The sequence below is a fragment of the Danio rerio genome, chromosome 12 (assembly GCF_049306965.1).
Source record: "Danio rerio strain Tuebingen ecotype United States chromosome 12, GRCz12tu, whole genome shotgun sequence".
Lineage (NCBI taxonomy): Eukaryota > Metazoa > Chordata > Actinopteri > Cypriniformes > Danionidae > Danio > Danio rerio.
In genome coordinates this window covers 825,001-841,632 of record NC_133187.1, presented here as the reverse complement: position 1 = coordinate 841,632, position 16,632 = coordinate 825,001, and the positions used below count along the sequence as shown (strand labels likewise).

Below are 16,632 nucleotides of genomic sequence, written 5' to 3'. Positions count from 1 at the left end.
AGCAGGTTTACAGCTCATTACAGCTCCATATCACTCCGCTGAATGATTTCAGTTATTTTACAGCTACAACACACAAATCACATCATTACACAGCATCACCATTATTGTGCATTATTTTCTTATAATTCAGCCTGTTTCCATTTTTTTATTAATATTTATGTGTATTAAACGTATATTTGTTGTTTACTGTAGTTGTTGTAGAATCCCCATTACAGATTAATTCAGTAGTATGGTCCAAAAACACTACAGTATTTTACTACAGATTGCTAAATTAAAGAAACTAATTTATTTGGCTAAATTCTGTAAATGTAGCCTTCAAAATCTGACAATTTAAGCATCCCACATGAAAAATACTACAATAATTTATTGTAAATACTATAGCAGTTTTGAAAAACATTTTATTAGGATTTTTTTTTAATGGAAGGGCTTTAATGGGATAGTTCACTGAACAATGAAATATTTTAAATATAATAAAAGATAATTAATGTTGTTTTATTATCATTTATAAAAATGTTTAATCATTATTTACTTGTTTCAAACCTTGATTGGTTTCTTTCTTCTGTTGAACACAAAAGTAGATAGTATTTGTTTTTCTTGCTATGGTCAAAGATTATAGGTTGTCCTCATTCTTTGACATGTCTTAGGTTTATAACCGCTTGAGGCAGAGTAAATAGTAAGCAAATAGTCACTTTGAGTGAACTACAGGGGGGTTTGGGGGGGTGACTCCCTTAATTGAGACTTGAAAGACGTAAAAACTAGATGTAATGGGGGATCAGCTGTTTAATTGTTGTGCATAGTTTTCACTTATCTGTATATTAGATAATATTATTAATAATTAAAACAATAGATAATATAAATATACATTTGACCACCCCTATAATGGATCATACCATTGTAAATGTATATTCGCGCAACAGTCTGACTGAAACTGCAGATAAAGCACAGAGTCCGATAGACAACACAAGTGTTCAAACTACACTTTACTATGTAAACAGGTGTTTGTTTCTACATGTAATCTAAAATTAAAGTCACCATAGACACATAGTTTGACCCACAGTAACCTCTGGAATAGATTGTCAGTGCTAAGTAGGTTACCGTAGGTCAGAATAGGCTACAATTTCTCAAACACAGAAAATTCAACTGTTTCATTAATAAACTTGATTGAATTAAAATATATAAACACAGATATGATTCACTGTTGAACATTACACAAACTAACGTTACCGAAAAAGTCGACTTGCTCGATCGATGTATGTCAATGTATAGGCTAATTCAAGTTATGCTAGGACTGTTCTACAAAATAAATACACCAGTGATGATGGTGATAAACGCATGAGGGCTTTATCGTGTCACCAGCACAGAACACTATGTTAAAAAAACAAAACAAAACAGAGAACAAAACAACAAGTGTTCCTCGAGGGAATAAATCAGCGTCTCAGTCAGGAACAAAACCGCAGTCGCTGCACAGAACCGGTGTCTCCGTCAGGAACACAACTGCAGCCGCCGCGCACAACCCCTGCAGATCTGTCCGAGTCTCCAGATACACACACAGCTCGAGTTTCTGCTCTACGTTTGCTTTATTAGTATTATATTGACAGAAAATGACGGAAGCAGAGCTGTATTCCTCTTATAAAGGTGTGTTAGTGCCTTCATATGTACACCCTGCTGAGAGCCTGAAATACTACGAGGACTTCACTTTCCGTCCGGATGACATCCTGATCATCACTTTCCCTAAATCAGGTCAGTCACACATTAATCAGACTTTTATCAGCAGTGCCGTGTTATAAACCCGTGTTTACTATGCGCCTGCTGCAGAGTTGTGCTATGGGAAACTCGTTGAACTCTTGCGTTCGACACACACAAGTTTGTTTTTCCCTATAAAACTTTTTTCCAGGTGCATGTAAGTTTTGGAAAGTTTGTATTATTAATAATGTTAGTAGTTGTAGTAGTAATCGTGTTAATATCACTAATAATAGCTAATGGGAATAATATTCTACACGCAGAATGAAGGTAGATTAATAGCGATGTAATCTTCCTTCCGGGTTACCATAGTATTATTGTTTATTATTAGTAATAGCTTCTACTAGCCTACTATTATTTATATTAGTATATTATTATTGCTGCTAATATAACTATTCTTATTATAATATTGCTGCTATTATTATTAATATTATTATTGTATTATTGCTGCTATTATTATTAATATTATTGCTGCTGTTATTATTACTTTAGTATAAATGCTGCTTTTATATTATTATTATTAATAATAATAATAATATTATATTGTTGCTGCTATTATTATTATGATTATTATTATGTTATTGCTGCTATTATTTTTGTATTATTATTATATTATTGCTGATATTATTATTATTACTTTAGTATTAATGCTGCTATTATATTATTATTATTATTATATTATTGCTGCTATTATTAATATTATTATTGCTGCGTTTATTATTATTATTACTTGAGTATTAATGCTGCTATTATATAATTATTATTAATATTATATTATTGCTGCTATTATTATTATTATTACTATTACTTTAGTATAAATGCTGCTATTAAAATATTATTATTATTATTATAGTTACTATTAATGCTGCTATTAGTATTTATATTATTATATTATTTTTATTGCTGCTATTATTATTATTATTATATTATTGCTGCTATTATTATTATAAGTAGTATTTTTTTGCTATTGGTATTATTATATTATTAATGCTGCTATTTTATTATTATTTTTCATTATTATTTTTTATTTTAATGCTATTATTATTATTTATATTATTATATTATTATTGCTGCTATTATTATTATCATTATTATTATTTATGCTATTATTATTTATATTATTATTATTAATGCTGCTGCTATTATTATCATATTAATATTAATGCTGCTATATTATTATTATTATTATTATTAATTCTGCTGCTATTATTATTATATTATTATTAATGCTGCTATATTATTATTATTATTATTTATGCCATTATTATTTATATTATATCATTATTGCTGCTATTATTATTATTATTATTATATTAATATGATTGCTGCTACTATTATATTATTATTATTATTATTATTATTTATGCTATTATTTATAATATTATATTATTATTATTGCTGCTATTATTATCATTATTAATATCATTATGCCTATTATTATATCATTAGGCTTTTTATTACTTAAAAACCATACAGGGATAAAGGAAAAACATTCAGAAAGGCTGTATAATAATACACATATTAAATATAACTCTAATATTGACAGAGTATTAACAGAGATTAATGCATTATTAGTATATTAATTACAAATAAACTTTGTCTTCTTTTACAGAAAATTATCTTGTGTTATTATTATTTATTTATATTGTTCTGCATGTAAAAGCTGACCGTGTTTTGATTTGTCGTATTGATTGTCGTGTATATAATCACAGATGTACAAGAGGATGATGAAATTATTTAGATTTTTTGTATTGTGAACTCTAAGAGATTAAACTAAAGCAGTTTACTAATGTTGTACCAACAAATCAGCTGCATTGTAAAGCATTAAAGCATTTGCAAATGTCCCTTTAGGGGCTCCATATTAAAGCGCCAGACTTTTATTCTGTAAAGAAGCACATTTAAATGAATTGATTGTGAATGAATTGTTGTTGTTGTGCAAACTACTGAAACAAAATAATTATTGCTAATTAAGAAAACAGCTATTAGCCTATTATAGTGAATGCAGAAAGGCAGTAACCGACTTTTCCTGGACAATGCTGTATATTTTGGCTGATAACAATCGGGTGTTTTCTTCAGGACATGCCGTTCTGTGGATTGGAATGTAGATAACATGGAGACATGGCTGTGCGTGCTTTGAACTGCTTAAAAGGTCACGAATCTCGCGTTTCAGAACTGGTTTGTTTTGTACACAGTTTGGAAAAAGCTACTGCCAGAGTGGGCGTGGTCGAGTGGGGGGTGGGGCGTGGTCAGATATTTAAATTTAAGACTTTAATCATTTTTAATTGTTAGTTTTTTTGCTATCTATTATTTCCTCCAGCTTTGTCGCTTTATTCATCAGGGGTCACCACAGCGGAATAACCCACCAACTATTCCAGCATATGTTTTACACAGCAGATGCCCTTCCAGCTACTGAAACATCCATACACACTCATTCGCACACACACTCATACACTACGGCCAATTCAGTTCATCAGTTCCACTATAGTGCATGTGTTTTGGCTGTGGGGGAAACCCACGCCAACAACGGGAGAACATGCAAACTCCACACAGAAACACCAACTGATCCAGCCGAGCCATCCAGGTATATTAATAGCCACCCAAGTATATCTGGTGACATTTTTTTCTATTTACTATTATCATCCTTTTACTTCTTTACTCAAACATCTGCGATCGATTAACCAGTGGAAAATCTTTGATTATTACTCATTTCGTAGGCTGCTGCTCGTTCAGTGTGCGTGAGAACTGCAGACACTCCCACAGATAGCCACATGCTCTGCAGACCCACAGACATGTGCTGTTTTGGCACTTATATATGCATCTAAATCTCCTCATGTCCAGGATTTGACTTTTGTTTCTAAAGTATGTGTTTCTGCATTACCTTTTTATTCAAGCCACGAAACATTAAACAATTAATCCTTTAATAAACAACTCAGAAAACCTTTACTATATACTCTGAGAGGATGAAATGACTGCTCTAAACTGGCTGCAAAATACACCAAAGAGTCATTTCACTTTGATTCATTCATTCATTCATTTTCTTGTCGGCTTAGTCCCTTTATTAATCCGGGGTCGCCACAGCGGAATGAACCGCCAACCTATCCAGCAAGTTTTTACACAGTGGATGCCCTTCCAGCCGCAACCCATCTCTGGGAAACATCCACACACACATTCACACACACACACAATTTTAGCCTACCCAATTCACCTGTACCGCATGTGTTTGGACTGTGGGGGAAACCGTGGCACCCAGAGGAAACCCACACGAAGGCAGGGAGAACATGCAAACTCCACACAGAAACGCCAACTGAGCCGAGGTTCGAACCAGCGACCCAGCAACCTTCTTGCTGTGAGGTGACAGCACTACCTACTGCGCCACTGCATCGCCCTTATTTTTCATAATTCCAACTTTAAATGTTGGAATGTTCTAAATGAATAGGGCATAGGGGGGTAAGTGGGAATAGAACACAGCCAGGAACTGTTTCTAACTACACCTCCAGAGCTGCATTTTCAAGTGCTCAAGTTTGCGACGCAGTTTGCGAATGTTCGTTGAAGCAGTGGATTTGAGAAATGGCAAATCAACGAACTGTGTCTGTAACAACGGAACTTGCAACCTTAGTTGGCTAATGGTGGTTTTGGGAAACGCACCTCAGGCTGGTTACAGTTTTTTTTTACAGAAGCTAGGACACATTTCTCAATACTTAGGTCACTTTTGCAAAACTCTTCACACAACTCCCCTAACTGACTTTCAGCTTGACAAATTCATTTCACATTTAAAATACACTACAACTACCAACACACTTTATTCAGCTCTCAAATAAACTCTAATTCTTCTAGAACACCAGCAAAGGTGGACAGCCCACACACACACACACACACACACACACACACACACTGTCACCCAGAAAACAATGAGATAAAACACACTAACAACATGCAGCATTACGCAGTGTTTTCTTGTGTGAAACAAAAGCACATCTCTGTTTATAACTGCAGTATATGTTACTGGAAGGAATCAGACATGATGCAGAATTCATCAATATTTCATGTTTATTTATTTGTATTTTTGCACTAAGCATTTCCAAAATATAAGAGTTTGTCCACACACCGTCCACTGATACAGATACAATAGTCATGCTAATCTGGCATCAATAGGGACGAATCCAATATTATTATTACATTATTATATTATAATTACCAATGCTCAAATTACTGTAATCAGTTACTTTTTCTCAGGAATTGTAGTTTTATAAATGTGTGCTTTTACTCTCACTTGAGTACATGTTTAGTGCAGTTTCTGTACTTTTATACTCCACTACTTTCCTTCATCCTGCGTCACTGCTTTATTTTTTCTTGTGTATGTGGATTAAAGAAATCAGCCCTTCCAGCTGCAACCCATCTCTGGGAAACATTCACACACACACACTCATACACTACAGACAATTTAGCTTACCCAATTCACCAGTACCACATGTCTTTGGACTGTGGGGGAAACCCACGTGAAGGCATGGAGAACATACAAACTCCACACAGAAACGCCAACTGAGCCGAGGTTCAAACCAGCGTCCCAGCAACCTTCTTAGTGTGAGGCGAACGTGCTACCCACTGCGCCACTGCCTCGCCCTGTTGTTTAAATTACACTTTTAAATGACAATACTATGAAGCAACATTTAAAATTAAGTAATTCAACACAAAAAGGACAGAAAACATGTTTTATATATATATATATATATTTCTTTTATTATAGCCTTTAGCAGGCACCAATCACATTTAAACAAATTTCTTCTTTAATATTCGGATACAAAATGTTATATAATATCCAAAATTGTAATATGTAATATAAAATGTATAAGAAACATTTAGCCAACAGAATAACCTTGGCTCTTAAGAAAACTGATCCCCAAGCAATACCTGTAGGACGCTAACATCATTTTTTTTACCAATTGAGTTTAAACAGCTTTCTTCACTTTGGTACTCCTATTCAAAATGTAAAAGTATAAAATGTACAGGAAACATATAGCCAACAACATAGCATGCATAACATTCAAGCTCTTGGGAAAACCAATGGGCTCTATGCACGGCGGCGCGTGACGCATTTCCGGTAAAATTTAAGACCCCGAGCCTACTTCCGCCGATCGTACAGTACAGTGCTACAACAGGAGCGCTACTGATAAAAACGAGTAATGTTTTGGACAGTTGTCTTAATGTTTTATGCCATTATAGCCCACTTATATATGTTTATGTCAGCTACATAAATATGACATCTAAACGTTTAAAAGTGTCATTTCAAAGACGTGAGAACAGTACTTGTAGATACCACTGCTGTGTTCAGCAACGCACAGCGTCAGAAATTGAACTCTTACCTTAGTTTCCACACGTTTCCAAAAGACAAAGTCGTGCAGAAGAGGTGGGTTGTTGATATTAAACGTGAGAATTTTACAGAAACAGAAAAAAACAAGAGTGTAGCTGACAATTTCAGTCTAGAAAACTGATCGAGGCTCGAGTGCCAACCGGATGCAGACATTTAAAGAAAGGAGCTTTTATGGCAAATAATAGTTTATTTTCATTGCCTTTGAAGTAAAAAAAATGAACATTAATATACATAAACATTTCTTAAGCTATTTTATAAGTGCAATTTTTAAATTCAGAATAAAGACCTTTATTTTATTCACTGTACATATAAAATATAATTCACTGCATAGAATTTGAATTAAAATTGTCAAAAAAATGTAACATTTTGAAAAAAATATTTTATTCAGATGAACGGAAAAAATGACATTGAATCAGTTGTTTTTTTGAATCAGGTGCTTTTTCTGTAACTTGTGCATAGAGAGGTATTTGGGCTTATACGTATTAAATAAATAAATAAATCACCCATCTGTTTCATTGAACTTAACACATAATTGATCCATTCCAAACAATTGTTCATGTGACAACACACATTACACATTTCAGAGTATTGGGCTGTCTGCAAAAGCAAAGCAACCAAATGTTTGCATATCCCACTCTCAGCCACACAAGAGCAGGAGCTATTAACTAGCAGACGATGGCATGGATCTTCTGACGGATGTCCGCTCCAGGATGAAGTAACACATAAAATTTTCTAGCTCTGAATCTCATAATGTTACCTAGAAAACAGAAACAAGAATATTAATAGGTTTTTAAAGAGAGTCATTAAAGGCAGATCCCTCAAAACTGAAAATTCTATTTCCTCATCCTTCACTTGTTCCAAACCTGTTTGAGTTTCTTTCTGATGTTTAACACAAACAAAAATACTTTGAAGAAAGCTGGAAACTTGCAACCACTGATATTCATAGTAGTTCTTTTTCCTACCATGGAAGTCAATGGTTACAGGTTTTCAGCTTTCTTCAAAATATCTTCTTTTGAAAGGCATCTGCAGCAATATCATCAGATTAAACTACACAGTAAATCATTAATTTAACAATTAACAAGCACAATGAATAAGCATTTGTTCATTAACATAAAAACTAATAAATATTGCAATAGACAAATTGTTGATGTGAAATTAACTAATGACACCTTATTGTTTTGGGTCACCCTCCCATTTAATTACAATGTTATCGACTAAATAGAAAGCATGCTATCTACACTGTTACACTGCATCTGTCATCTCCACTGTTTCAGCAATAAATCTCAGCATTGACACAGTGCTATTTGTCTGTTGTGGATGGAACGGCATTGTATTATTTTATTCCTAATATATCTTGCTCAATAATCATGCTTACAAGCTAAGACAGCATCTGTGTTTCTGTGATTATCCGAACTGAACAGTGGTGGTCACTTTAGAACAGTAAAAGTATGAATGGGACAGAATTTCACATGTATGCTGTCCTACTCTCAGCTGGTGAGGAGACTCCGATTTCTTCATAGATCTATCGGTAGTAATGAGCTCTCACTGAGATCTTATTCCTGCCCTGTTTTTACCTGACACTTTGAGACAGAATTACGTACACATATGATTATTTTAACTTGCGTGATAAAGCTGCAGATGGACGGATCGTAAGAGTATTAACGCTAAAGTTAGCCTTCAGGCTAGCTGAACTTACCTTCATAATTGCACAGGTAGGAAGATGCATAAAACTTAAAACCTTTCTCAAGCTTTGCTCTGCGGTGTTGTAGAGCACATCCGGACAATCATTTGCACATCGTTGACCATAATTTACTCGCAAATAGCGAGTAAATATTGACGACTCTGCCATAATACTGTTTACCGCCGCTTAAAATCACCCAGACCGGAAGCTGGACCGCGGCCTTAGACAAAACGCGGAAGTAATGCGTGCATATAGCCCATTGACTGTAAAAAATATGGACGACGCGACAGCCCTTTTTCCCATTGAACGCCTTGAGGGCAAAACGCCTGCTTGACGGGCACAAACTGTCGCAAAAGACTGCTGAAATTGGAGCCAGACATGCGCAGAAGGATTGTCTGATGGAGCCAGAGGAGGAGCCGCGAAAATGAGCAGAGTCGAGCTTCCAATCAAACGCTTTATGTAAAATCAACTACGCCCCCCGAACTTCTCAGCATGCGTTTGCTGTCATATCAACACAAATGGATGTAATAACGATAACAAATATGAGGGTTTTATATATTCAATCGCGCCAGCTCCAGGCCGCAGCGCATAACTTACTCGCGGCGTCGCGGGGTGATTCCGGCTCGCATGCGGCAGCGCCTGCTCGCTCGGCCGCCGCATCAGGCTCGATTGACTCGGACTGGAATCGGGCAGTGAGTCCAGGCATCCGGAGTAGGTCCAGCAGAGGTAACATTAGTCAGTCTGAGCTCTAAGAGATAAGTCTCCGGCAGGCGAGAATCTAGCCGGAACTGTGTTTTGCTATCTGGGTGGCTAGGCGTGTATCAGCAAACTAATAAAGCCCGAAAAAAGCCCTGAACTTAGCGAATAAACAGTGTTCCACCAGGATCATGTATGTCAGAAACTATAGTTTACTGCTGAACTCATTTTGTCATGGTAAAATAACACAGAAATCGAATAATAACATTTCAGTCTACTTCAGTCTCCTGCCGAAGCTCAGACGCCGCGCTTTGAGAAACTGTCAATCACAGCTGTGTATCACGATGACACGCCCAGCATTAAATTACTGCTAAAAACAAACTGTTTACAAAAATGAAGATCTGCACCTATTTCAGCACAATAACCAGTGCCTTAATCGACCAGAACTATCTTTCGGGACATTTTATTGCAAGTGTAATATTTTTTTTTATTTGGGCTCAAGTCTCCCTCATTAACACGGAGGAGGCGGGCTTTATGACTTGTACTGCAGCCAGCCCCCAGGGGGCGATCTAACGGCCGAAACCTTCACTCAAACGTAGGCTTGCGGCACACTTGATATAGCCCATTCCCAAACTGTGCCGAAAACACGCGGTGATACTTCTTCTTGTTGTTTTCGTATGGTGACATCCAAACGCACTACCGCCACCTACTGATATGCGCGAAGTGACTCTCCAGAGTGAGAGTTGTGGATTTGAAGCGTCTCAGTCTCATTGAATCAACATGTTCTGATCAAATTGATTTGATTATATCTTGATTCAGTTTCAAATAACATGAATTAATCATTTAACATACGTAAACCTGATTTGTTCTTTTCAATCTGACAAATTTTTATTTTGTAAATCCAAAACATGCCTAGTTGCTTTTTTTGAGTGTAGCTGCCCTTTAAACATGCGTTTAGCCAACTTTATACTTTTTCAAACCAAATAAAAGTCTTCTGGCAGGCTTTCACAAGCCACTCTAAAGTCTGTCCTCGAACTTTAATATCTAGTTAAGGACAGACAGGAGATTCCTAGTGATGGTTAACCTGGAATACGACAGCACATTGTGGATTCAGAACTGGAAGTTGTTTGGGACTCACTGTCCGTCTCCCTGTTTAAGTACGGCATGAACTGTGCACAATTCAAACTAAACTTAAAATAAGACACCCTGATGCTAATAAAGGCATGAGAGCTTTTGCACTTCACCAGAGCAGAACACTAAAACCAAACAAAGTGCAGGGTGTCCATCAGGAACACACACTGCAGCCGCGGCGCAGACACCCTGCAGGTCTGTCGGAGTCTCCAGATACACAGTCAACTCCAGTTTCTGCTCTACGTTTGCTTTATTGGTAGTAGTAGTATTACATTATTAGTAAATGTCGGAATCAGAGCTGTTCATGGTGCATAAAGGTGTGTTTCTGACCACACTCGTGCACCCAGCTGAGAGCCTGAAATACTACGAGGACTTCACTTTCCGTCCGGATGACATCCTGATCGTCACTTACCCCAAATCAGGTCAGTGTGACGCAGTAATCGGTCGTTTGTTTTGTCAACTTTTATATAACCACCACAGGTGTACAGGACGATGATCAAATTATTTAGATTTTTAATTATTGTGAACTATAAGAGTTTAAACTAAAGATGCACTCAAATGACAATTCATGGCGGAAACCAGAAACCGAAAAAGAAGAACCCAAGACTGAAAACCCAAACACTGAAATAAATCAAGACTGAAAACCCAAACACTGGAATAAACTAGGCCGATTATGAGCACCATTGCAGATATAGCTATATGTGCTAACCTTACTGAAACCAAATCCCAGTGGTCAGCACTGTGGCCTCACAACAAGAAGGTCGCTGGTACGAGTCTCGGCTGGATCCATTCTTACATCCATCCATCCATTCATCCATCCATCCATCCATCCATCCATCCATCCATCCATCCATCCATCCATCTATCTATCTATCTATCTATCTATCTATCTATCTATCTATCTATCTATCTATCTATCTATCTATCTATCTATCTATTCATCCATCCATCCATCCATCCAACTGCCTGTTCATCCGTCCGTCCGTTCGTCCGTCCGTCCGTCCATCTGTCTGTCTATGTGAGAAATATTTTATCTATTCAAATTCTAAAAATATCTGCTACAAATTTAAAAAGTTTGAATATACTTAAATATGAATGCAAATATTTTAGATTTAGTATATTTTAGCATTTCTGTATTTACATAAATGCACACAAAACACAAATCTATGAATACAGTTATTGTTATTGTGGATGTTATTTATAGTGAATTATTGTTTTACAACACTGAAATAAACGTGTAAATATTTTTGTTTAGCATATTTTTGTATTTTATTCTTATTTTACGGCACATAGTACATTACAAAAGCTCACCATACAAACAAAAAATATTTATTAAATACAAACTTTTATTTTCAGATGTGATTAATTGTGATAAATATTTTTTTGCAGCACTTATATAAATATATATATGTCACTATTTTTGTTTTGCATACTTTTGTACTTTATGTGTGTTTGTTTATAATTATATACTATACATACTATACACAATGCACATATCATAAATACCAACTTTTTTTTTGGATGTGTTTGACAGCACTGTCTTATATATGTTGTTGTTGTTTTTTTTGTTTTTGTTTTTTTTGTCTTTTTTTACATTTATTTATTTGATTTATGCTTTTTACAAAACGACAACAAAATATAGAAAATAACAATACAATACAATAATAATACATAAAATAGAATATATACAAAGACTAGCCTATAACAGAACAACAGAACACAGAGGGTCAAATACACACGAAAGCTAAATATAATTGAGCTGGTCAGGTAATGCAGAATTAAAGGTAATTATTTAGTAACCTTGCTCTTATATTACCAGAAAAATGCATCATCTTGACTATAGTTTTATTGTCAAATAATAGTTTGGACACATTATTAAAAACATTATGTATTATGAATTACACTCAATCTTTAATTACTGTTATTGACAGGGGTGATTGGTTATGCTTGCATTTCTTCCAGTGCATTAAAGGTCTTCTAATATCTGTCCCCATGTTTTATCAAACATCTCAAATGTATAGTTATTGATATCTCTCATCTTTTCCAAAGCCAGCATGTTTACGAGATCCCGAGCCCACAAACTCAGTTTCCCACATCCTCAGTGGTCATTATTGTTAATGTGGTGAAATGCTGGTGTGTTGTGTTGTGCTTCAGGCACCACATGGATGCAGGAGATCGTCCCCCTGGTAGTGAGCGAGGGCGATCTGACGCCGGTTCTGACCGTGCCCAACTGGGACCGAGTGCCGTGGCTGGAGGAGCATCGAGCCATTCTGCTGAGTTTAGAGCAGAGAGCATCGCCACGCATCTTCGCCACTCACTTTCACCACCAGATGATGAACCCGTCCTACTTCAAGATCAAGCCCAGGGTAAACACATGCTCACCCCTGACAATCACACACCGCACTGCTCTAATAGACTTCACTGAGGTGACTGTGTGCTCCTCAGGTTCTGTATGTCATGAGGAACCCCAAAGACGTCTTCATTTCTTCATATCACTTCCATGAGATGGCCTCGTTCCTGGTCAGCCCGGGAACACAAGACGAGTTCATGGAGAAGTTCCTGGATGGAACAAGTAAGGATTTCAGTGTTAATATAGTTAACTACTAGCTCAAATAAAGCGTTTTTCCTTGTCTTTCAGTATTTACTCTTATTTTAATCACCAAAGCTGTCTGCACAGAGACTTTTAGTTTGGATTAAGCCCACTCAGGTGCTTCTGATGAACTGTTACACCACGTAAATCACCAAAACTGCCATAAATACACAAATATATTTAAGATCTGGTTTGATTAGACTGAATTCCTGATTAATTTATGATATAAAGTGTTTTCCTCACCTGACAAGAACATCACCAAACATCAATCTGAGCCGTAATAGTTTATTAATTCCTTTAATTAAATTAAAACGGCTGAATGGATCGTACACTATGTATTATTCAGACACTAGATGGCGCCAAACAGTTGGCGCAAAGCTGACAGAAACGAAACGGACTGATGTAACCATGACATTGACGCTGGACAGTGGAGTGAGCATCCTCATGCAGGTCTTTATTAAACAGGATGGTCAGACAGGCAGAGGTCGATACGGGAACTAACAGATGTGTGTGGGCAATCCAGAGTCGCAGTCGTAGTCGCAGGCAGCATGCATAATCAAACAAAACAAAGCAAGGACTGACATGGGAAGCAAGGCAAGGAAAAACACCTCATAATGTTCACTTACAGGACACAAGACTCAGCAACAACTGTGTGTCAAGCTGCGATCACACTAGAGTTTGACAATGCGAAAATCAGGTGGCGCTGCGAAAAGGGGCGGGATTAAACAAGAATAAACAAGATTATTAGACATTAAAAAAGCAAGCGATTGCTCCATGTTTTTGCATTTCTGTCCAGAGAGGTCATGTTTAGGTCCTCGATTGGTCTCATGCAGTCATGTGATGCGATTTCGCAGGTCAGAGTTCACCAAGCTTGAACTTTGCACCGCAGCGACCTGCGAAACTTGACGCATGACCTTGCGTTTCCGGTCTGACGCATTCACATGCGGATCAATATAGGTCAGTGGGGAGACCCCGTTTACATTAATGCATATTCGTTTTAAAATGCATGAGTTTTGCCACGGTTACGCCATCCGTCCACGCTACGCCGGAGTTTTCGAGTGCCGAAAACGGAGCGTTTTGGAAACGCTGGATTAGCCGTTTTCATTCTGAAGCGCTGCTGCTCCGTCTCAGTGTGGATGAGGGAAAACGGAGACATCTGAAAACGGAGGCGGGGCTGCAGAGATTCGCTGCCTGTAGTCTGAATTAAGACAAAGATGTCCTGTCTATATTGTCCTGTTAGGAGGGGGGGGTGACTAAACAAAGCATGCAAATTCAGTACTGGAGTCAGCATGGCATAGGTGATAAAAACCGGCCCAGCTACTGACCACACAAGTTAATCAACAAAGGTTTCTGTAGCACAAAAGCAACAGCAAAATATAAACAGGGGGGCGAATAATTCTGACCTCAACTGTATAGTATACTGTATTATATTTTCATCTGGGAGATTATGTACCATTTCCCCCTATCCACATGGTAATATTGTTATTGTTCATGTCATTTACCAACATCTTAATTCCTCTTTGCTCTGTGAGGGATTGAATGTCTGTGTGTTTTGATTTCAGTCATGTTTGGCTCCTGGTTTGACCATGTGAAAAGCTGGCTGAACGCTGGAGAACAGGAGCACATCCTCTACCTCTGCTACGAGGACATGATCTCTGTGAGTGAACACACAGCTTAAGGATGTTTTAACACAAGGCTAACATGTCACGTTTCTCATAGTTAACAAAAAGCTAACATGAGCATGTTTTAACACTGCTAACATATCTATGGAAGTCAATGGTTACAGGTTTTCAGCATTCTTCAAAACATCTTCTTTTGTGCTCAACAGAAGAAAGAAACTCCTAAAGTTGATCATTTCTGAGCTCTCTATTCCCTTCATTTGTTTCTCACTCAGGATCTGAAAGCCTCTGTGGAGAAGATCGCCACTTTTCTTGGGAAATCCTTGAGCTCAGAGGTGGTGGAGAAAATCGCAGATCACTGTGTGTTCAAGAACATGAAGCAGAACAAGATGTCCAACTACTCTCTGGTGCCGGAGGAGTTCATGGACCAGAAGAAGTCAGAGTTCCTGAGGAAAGGTAAACTCACGCGCGCACACACATGCATGCACACACGCAAACATGCATGCATGCACAAAGAGACACAAACATGCATGAGCTAACATGCACGCAAAATAGGCATACACATGCACAAACACGCATGCACATACATACACACACACACATGCACAATGCACAAACACTCATGCTCAAACATGCACAAACATGCATGCACACACAGACACATATAAACACACACACACACACACTCGCCCTCATGCAGTGACTGTAAGGCTCTGCAAAAATACACGTCACTGAGAACAGCACCATATAAATGAGACATGAGGATGAGCACAAACAACTCCTTTCATGAGGATCACACTCACTCACCCTGCTGTATGCTGAATATACAGTGAAAGCCTAAATTACTTGTCCTTTATTATTATTATTATTATTATTATTATTACTACTATGTATATATATATATATAATAATTTGCCTTCAGCTTTTTAGATTGATTATACATTCACCGGCCATTTTATTAGGTACATCTGTCCAACTGCTTGTTAATGAAAATTTCTAATCAGCCAATCACATGCCAGCAACTCCATGCATTTCAGCATGTAGACATGGTCAGAATGGGGAAGAAAGGGGATTTTAGTGATTTTGAACGTGGCATGGTTGTTGCTGCCAGACGGGCTGCTCTGAGTATTTCAGAAACTGCTGATCTACTGGGATTTTCACGCACAACCATCTCTAGGGTTTACAGAGAATGCTCCGACTAAGAGGAAATCTCCAGTGAGCGGCAGTTCTGTGGGCGCAAATGCCTTGTTGATGAGGCCAGAGGAGAATGGCCAGACTGGTTCCAGCTGATAGAAAGGCAACAGTAACTCAAATAAGCACTCGATACAACCGAGCTCTGCAGAAGAGCATCTCAGGCTGCAGAAGAAGCGGTTCAGGCTGGTGGTGGTGGTGTAATGGTGTGGGGGAGATTTTCTTTGGCTCCATTAGTACCAATTGAGCATCAACGCCACAGCCTACCTGAGTATTGCTGCTGACCATGTCCATCCCTTTATGAGCACAGTGTCTCCATCTTCTGATGGCTACTTCCAGCAGGATAACGCAGCATGTCATAAAGCTCAATCATCTCAGACTGGTTTCTTGAACATGACGATGAGTTCACTGTACTCAAATGGCCTCCACAGTCACCAGAGCTCAATCCAATAGAGCAGCTTTGGGATGTGGTGGAACGGGAGATTGGCATCATGGATGTGCAGCCGACAAATCTGCAGCAACTGTGTGATGCTATCATGTCAATATGGAGCAAAATCTCTGAGGAATATCTCCAGCAGCTTGTTGAATCTCGGCCATGAAGGATTAAGACAGTTCT

General features: G+C 37.5%; 2 protein-coding genes across 3 annotated transcripts in view; one reads left to right on the top strand and one right to left on the bottom strand.

Annotated features, from left to right (window-relative positions):
• mprip (myosin phosphatase Rho interacting protein) overlaps positions 1–16,632 on the bottom strand; it is a 288,081-nt gene that overhangs the window by 104,393 nt on the left and 167,056 nt on the right. The window lies entirely within an intron of this gene.
• The window catches only part of sult2st1 (sulfotransferase family 2, cytosolic sulfotransferase 1), a 15,687-nt gene continuing 500 nt past the window's right edge, over positions 1,446–16,632 (top strand). The window contains 5 exon segments of one of the 2 annotated variants that reach the window (NM_198914.2): positions 1,446–1,740; positions 12,771–12,982; positions 13,062–13,188; positions 14,769–14,863; positions 15,101–15,281. In NM_198914.2, coding sequence (NP_944596.2) covers positions 1,602–1,740; positions 12,771–12,982; positions 13,062–13,188; positions 14,769–14,863; positions 15,101–15,281 — 754 coding nt within the window. In that variant the 5' untranslated portion in view covers positions 1,446–1,601. 2 annotated transcript variants of the gene reach the window in all.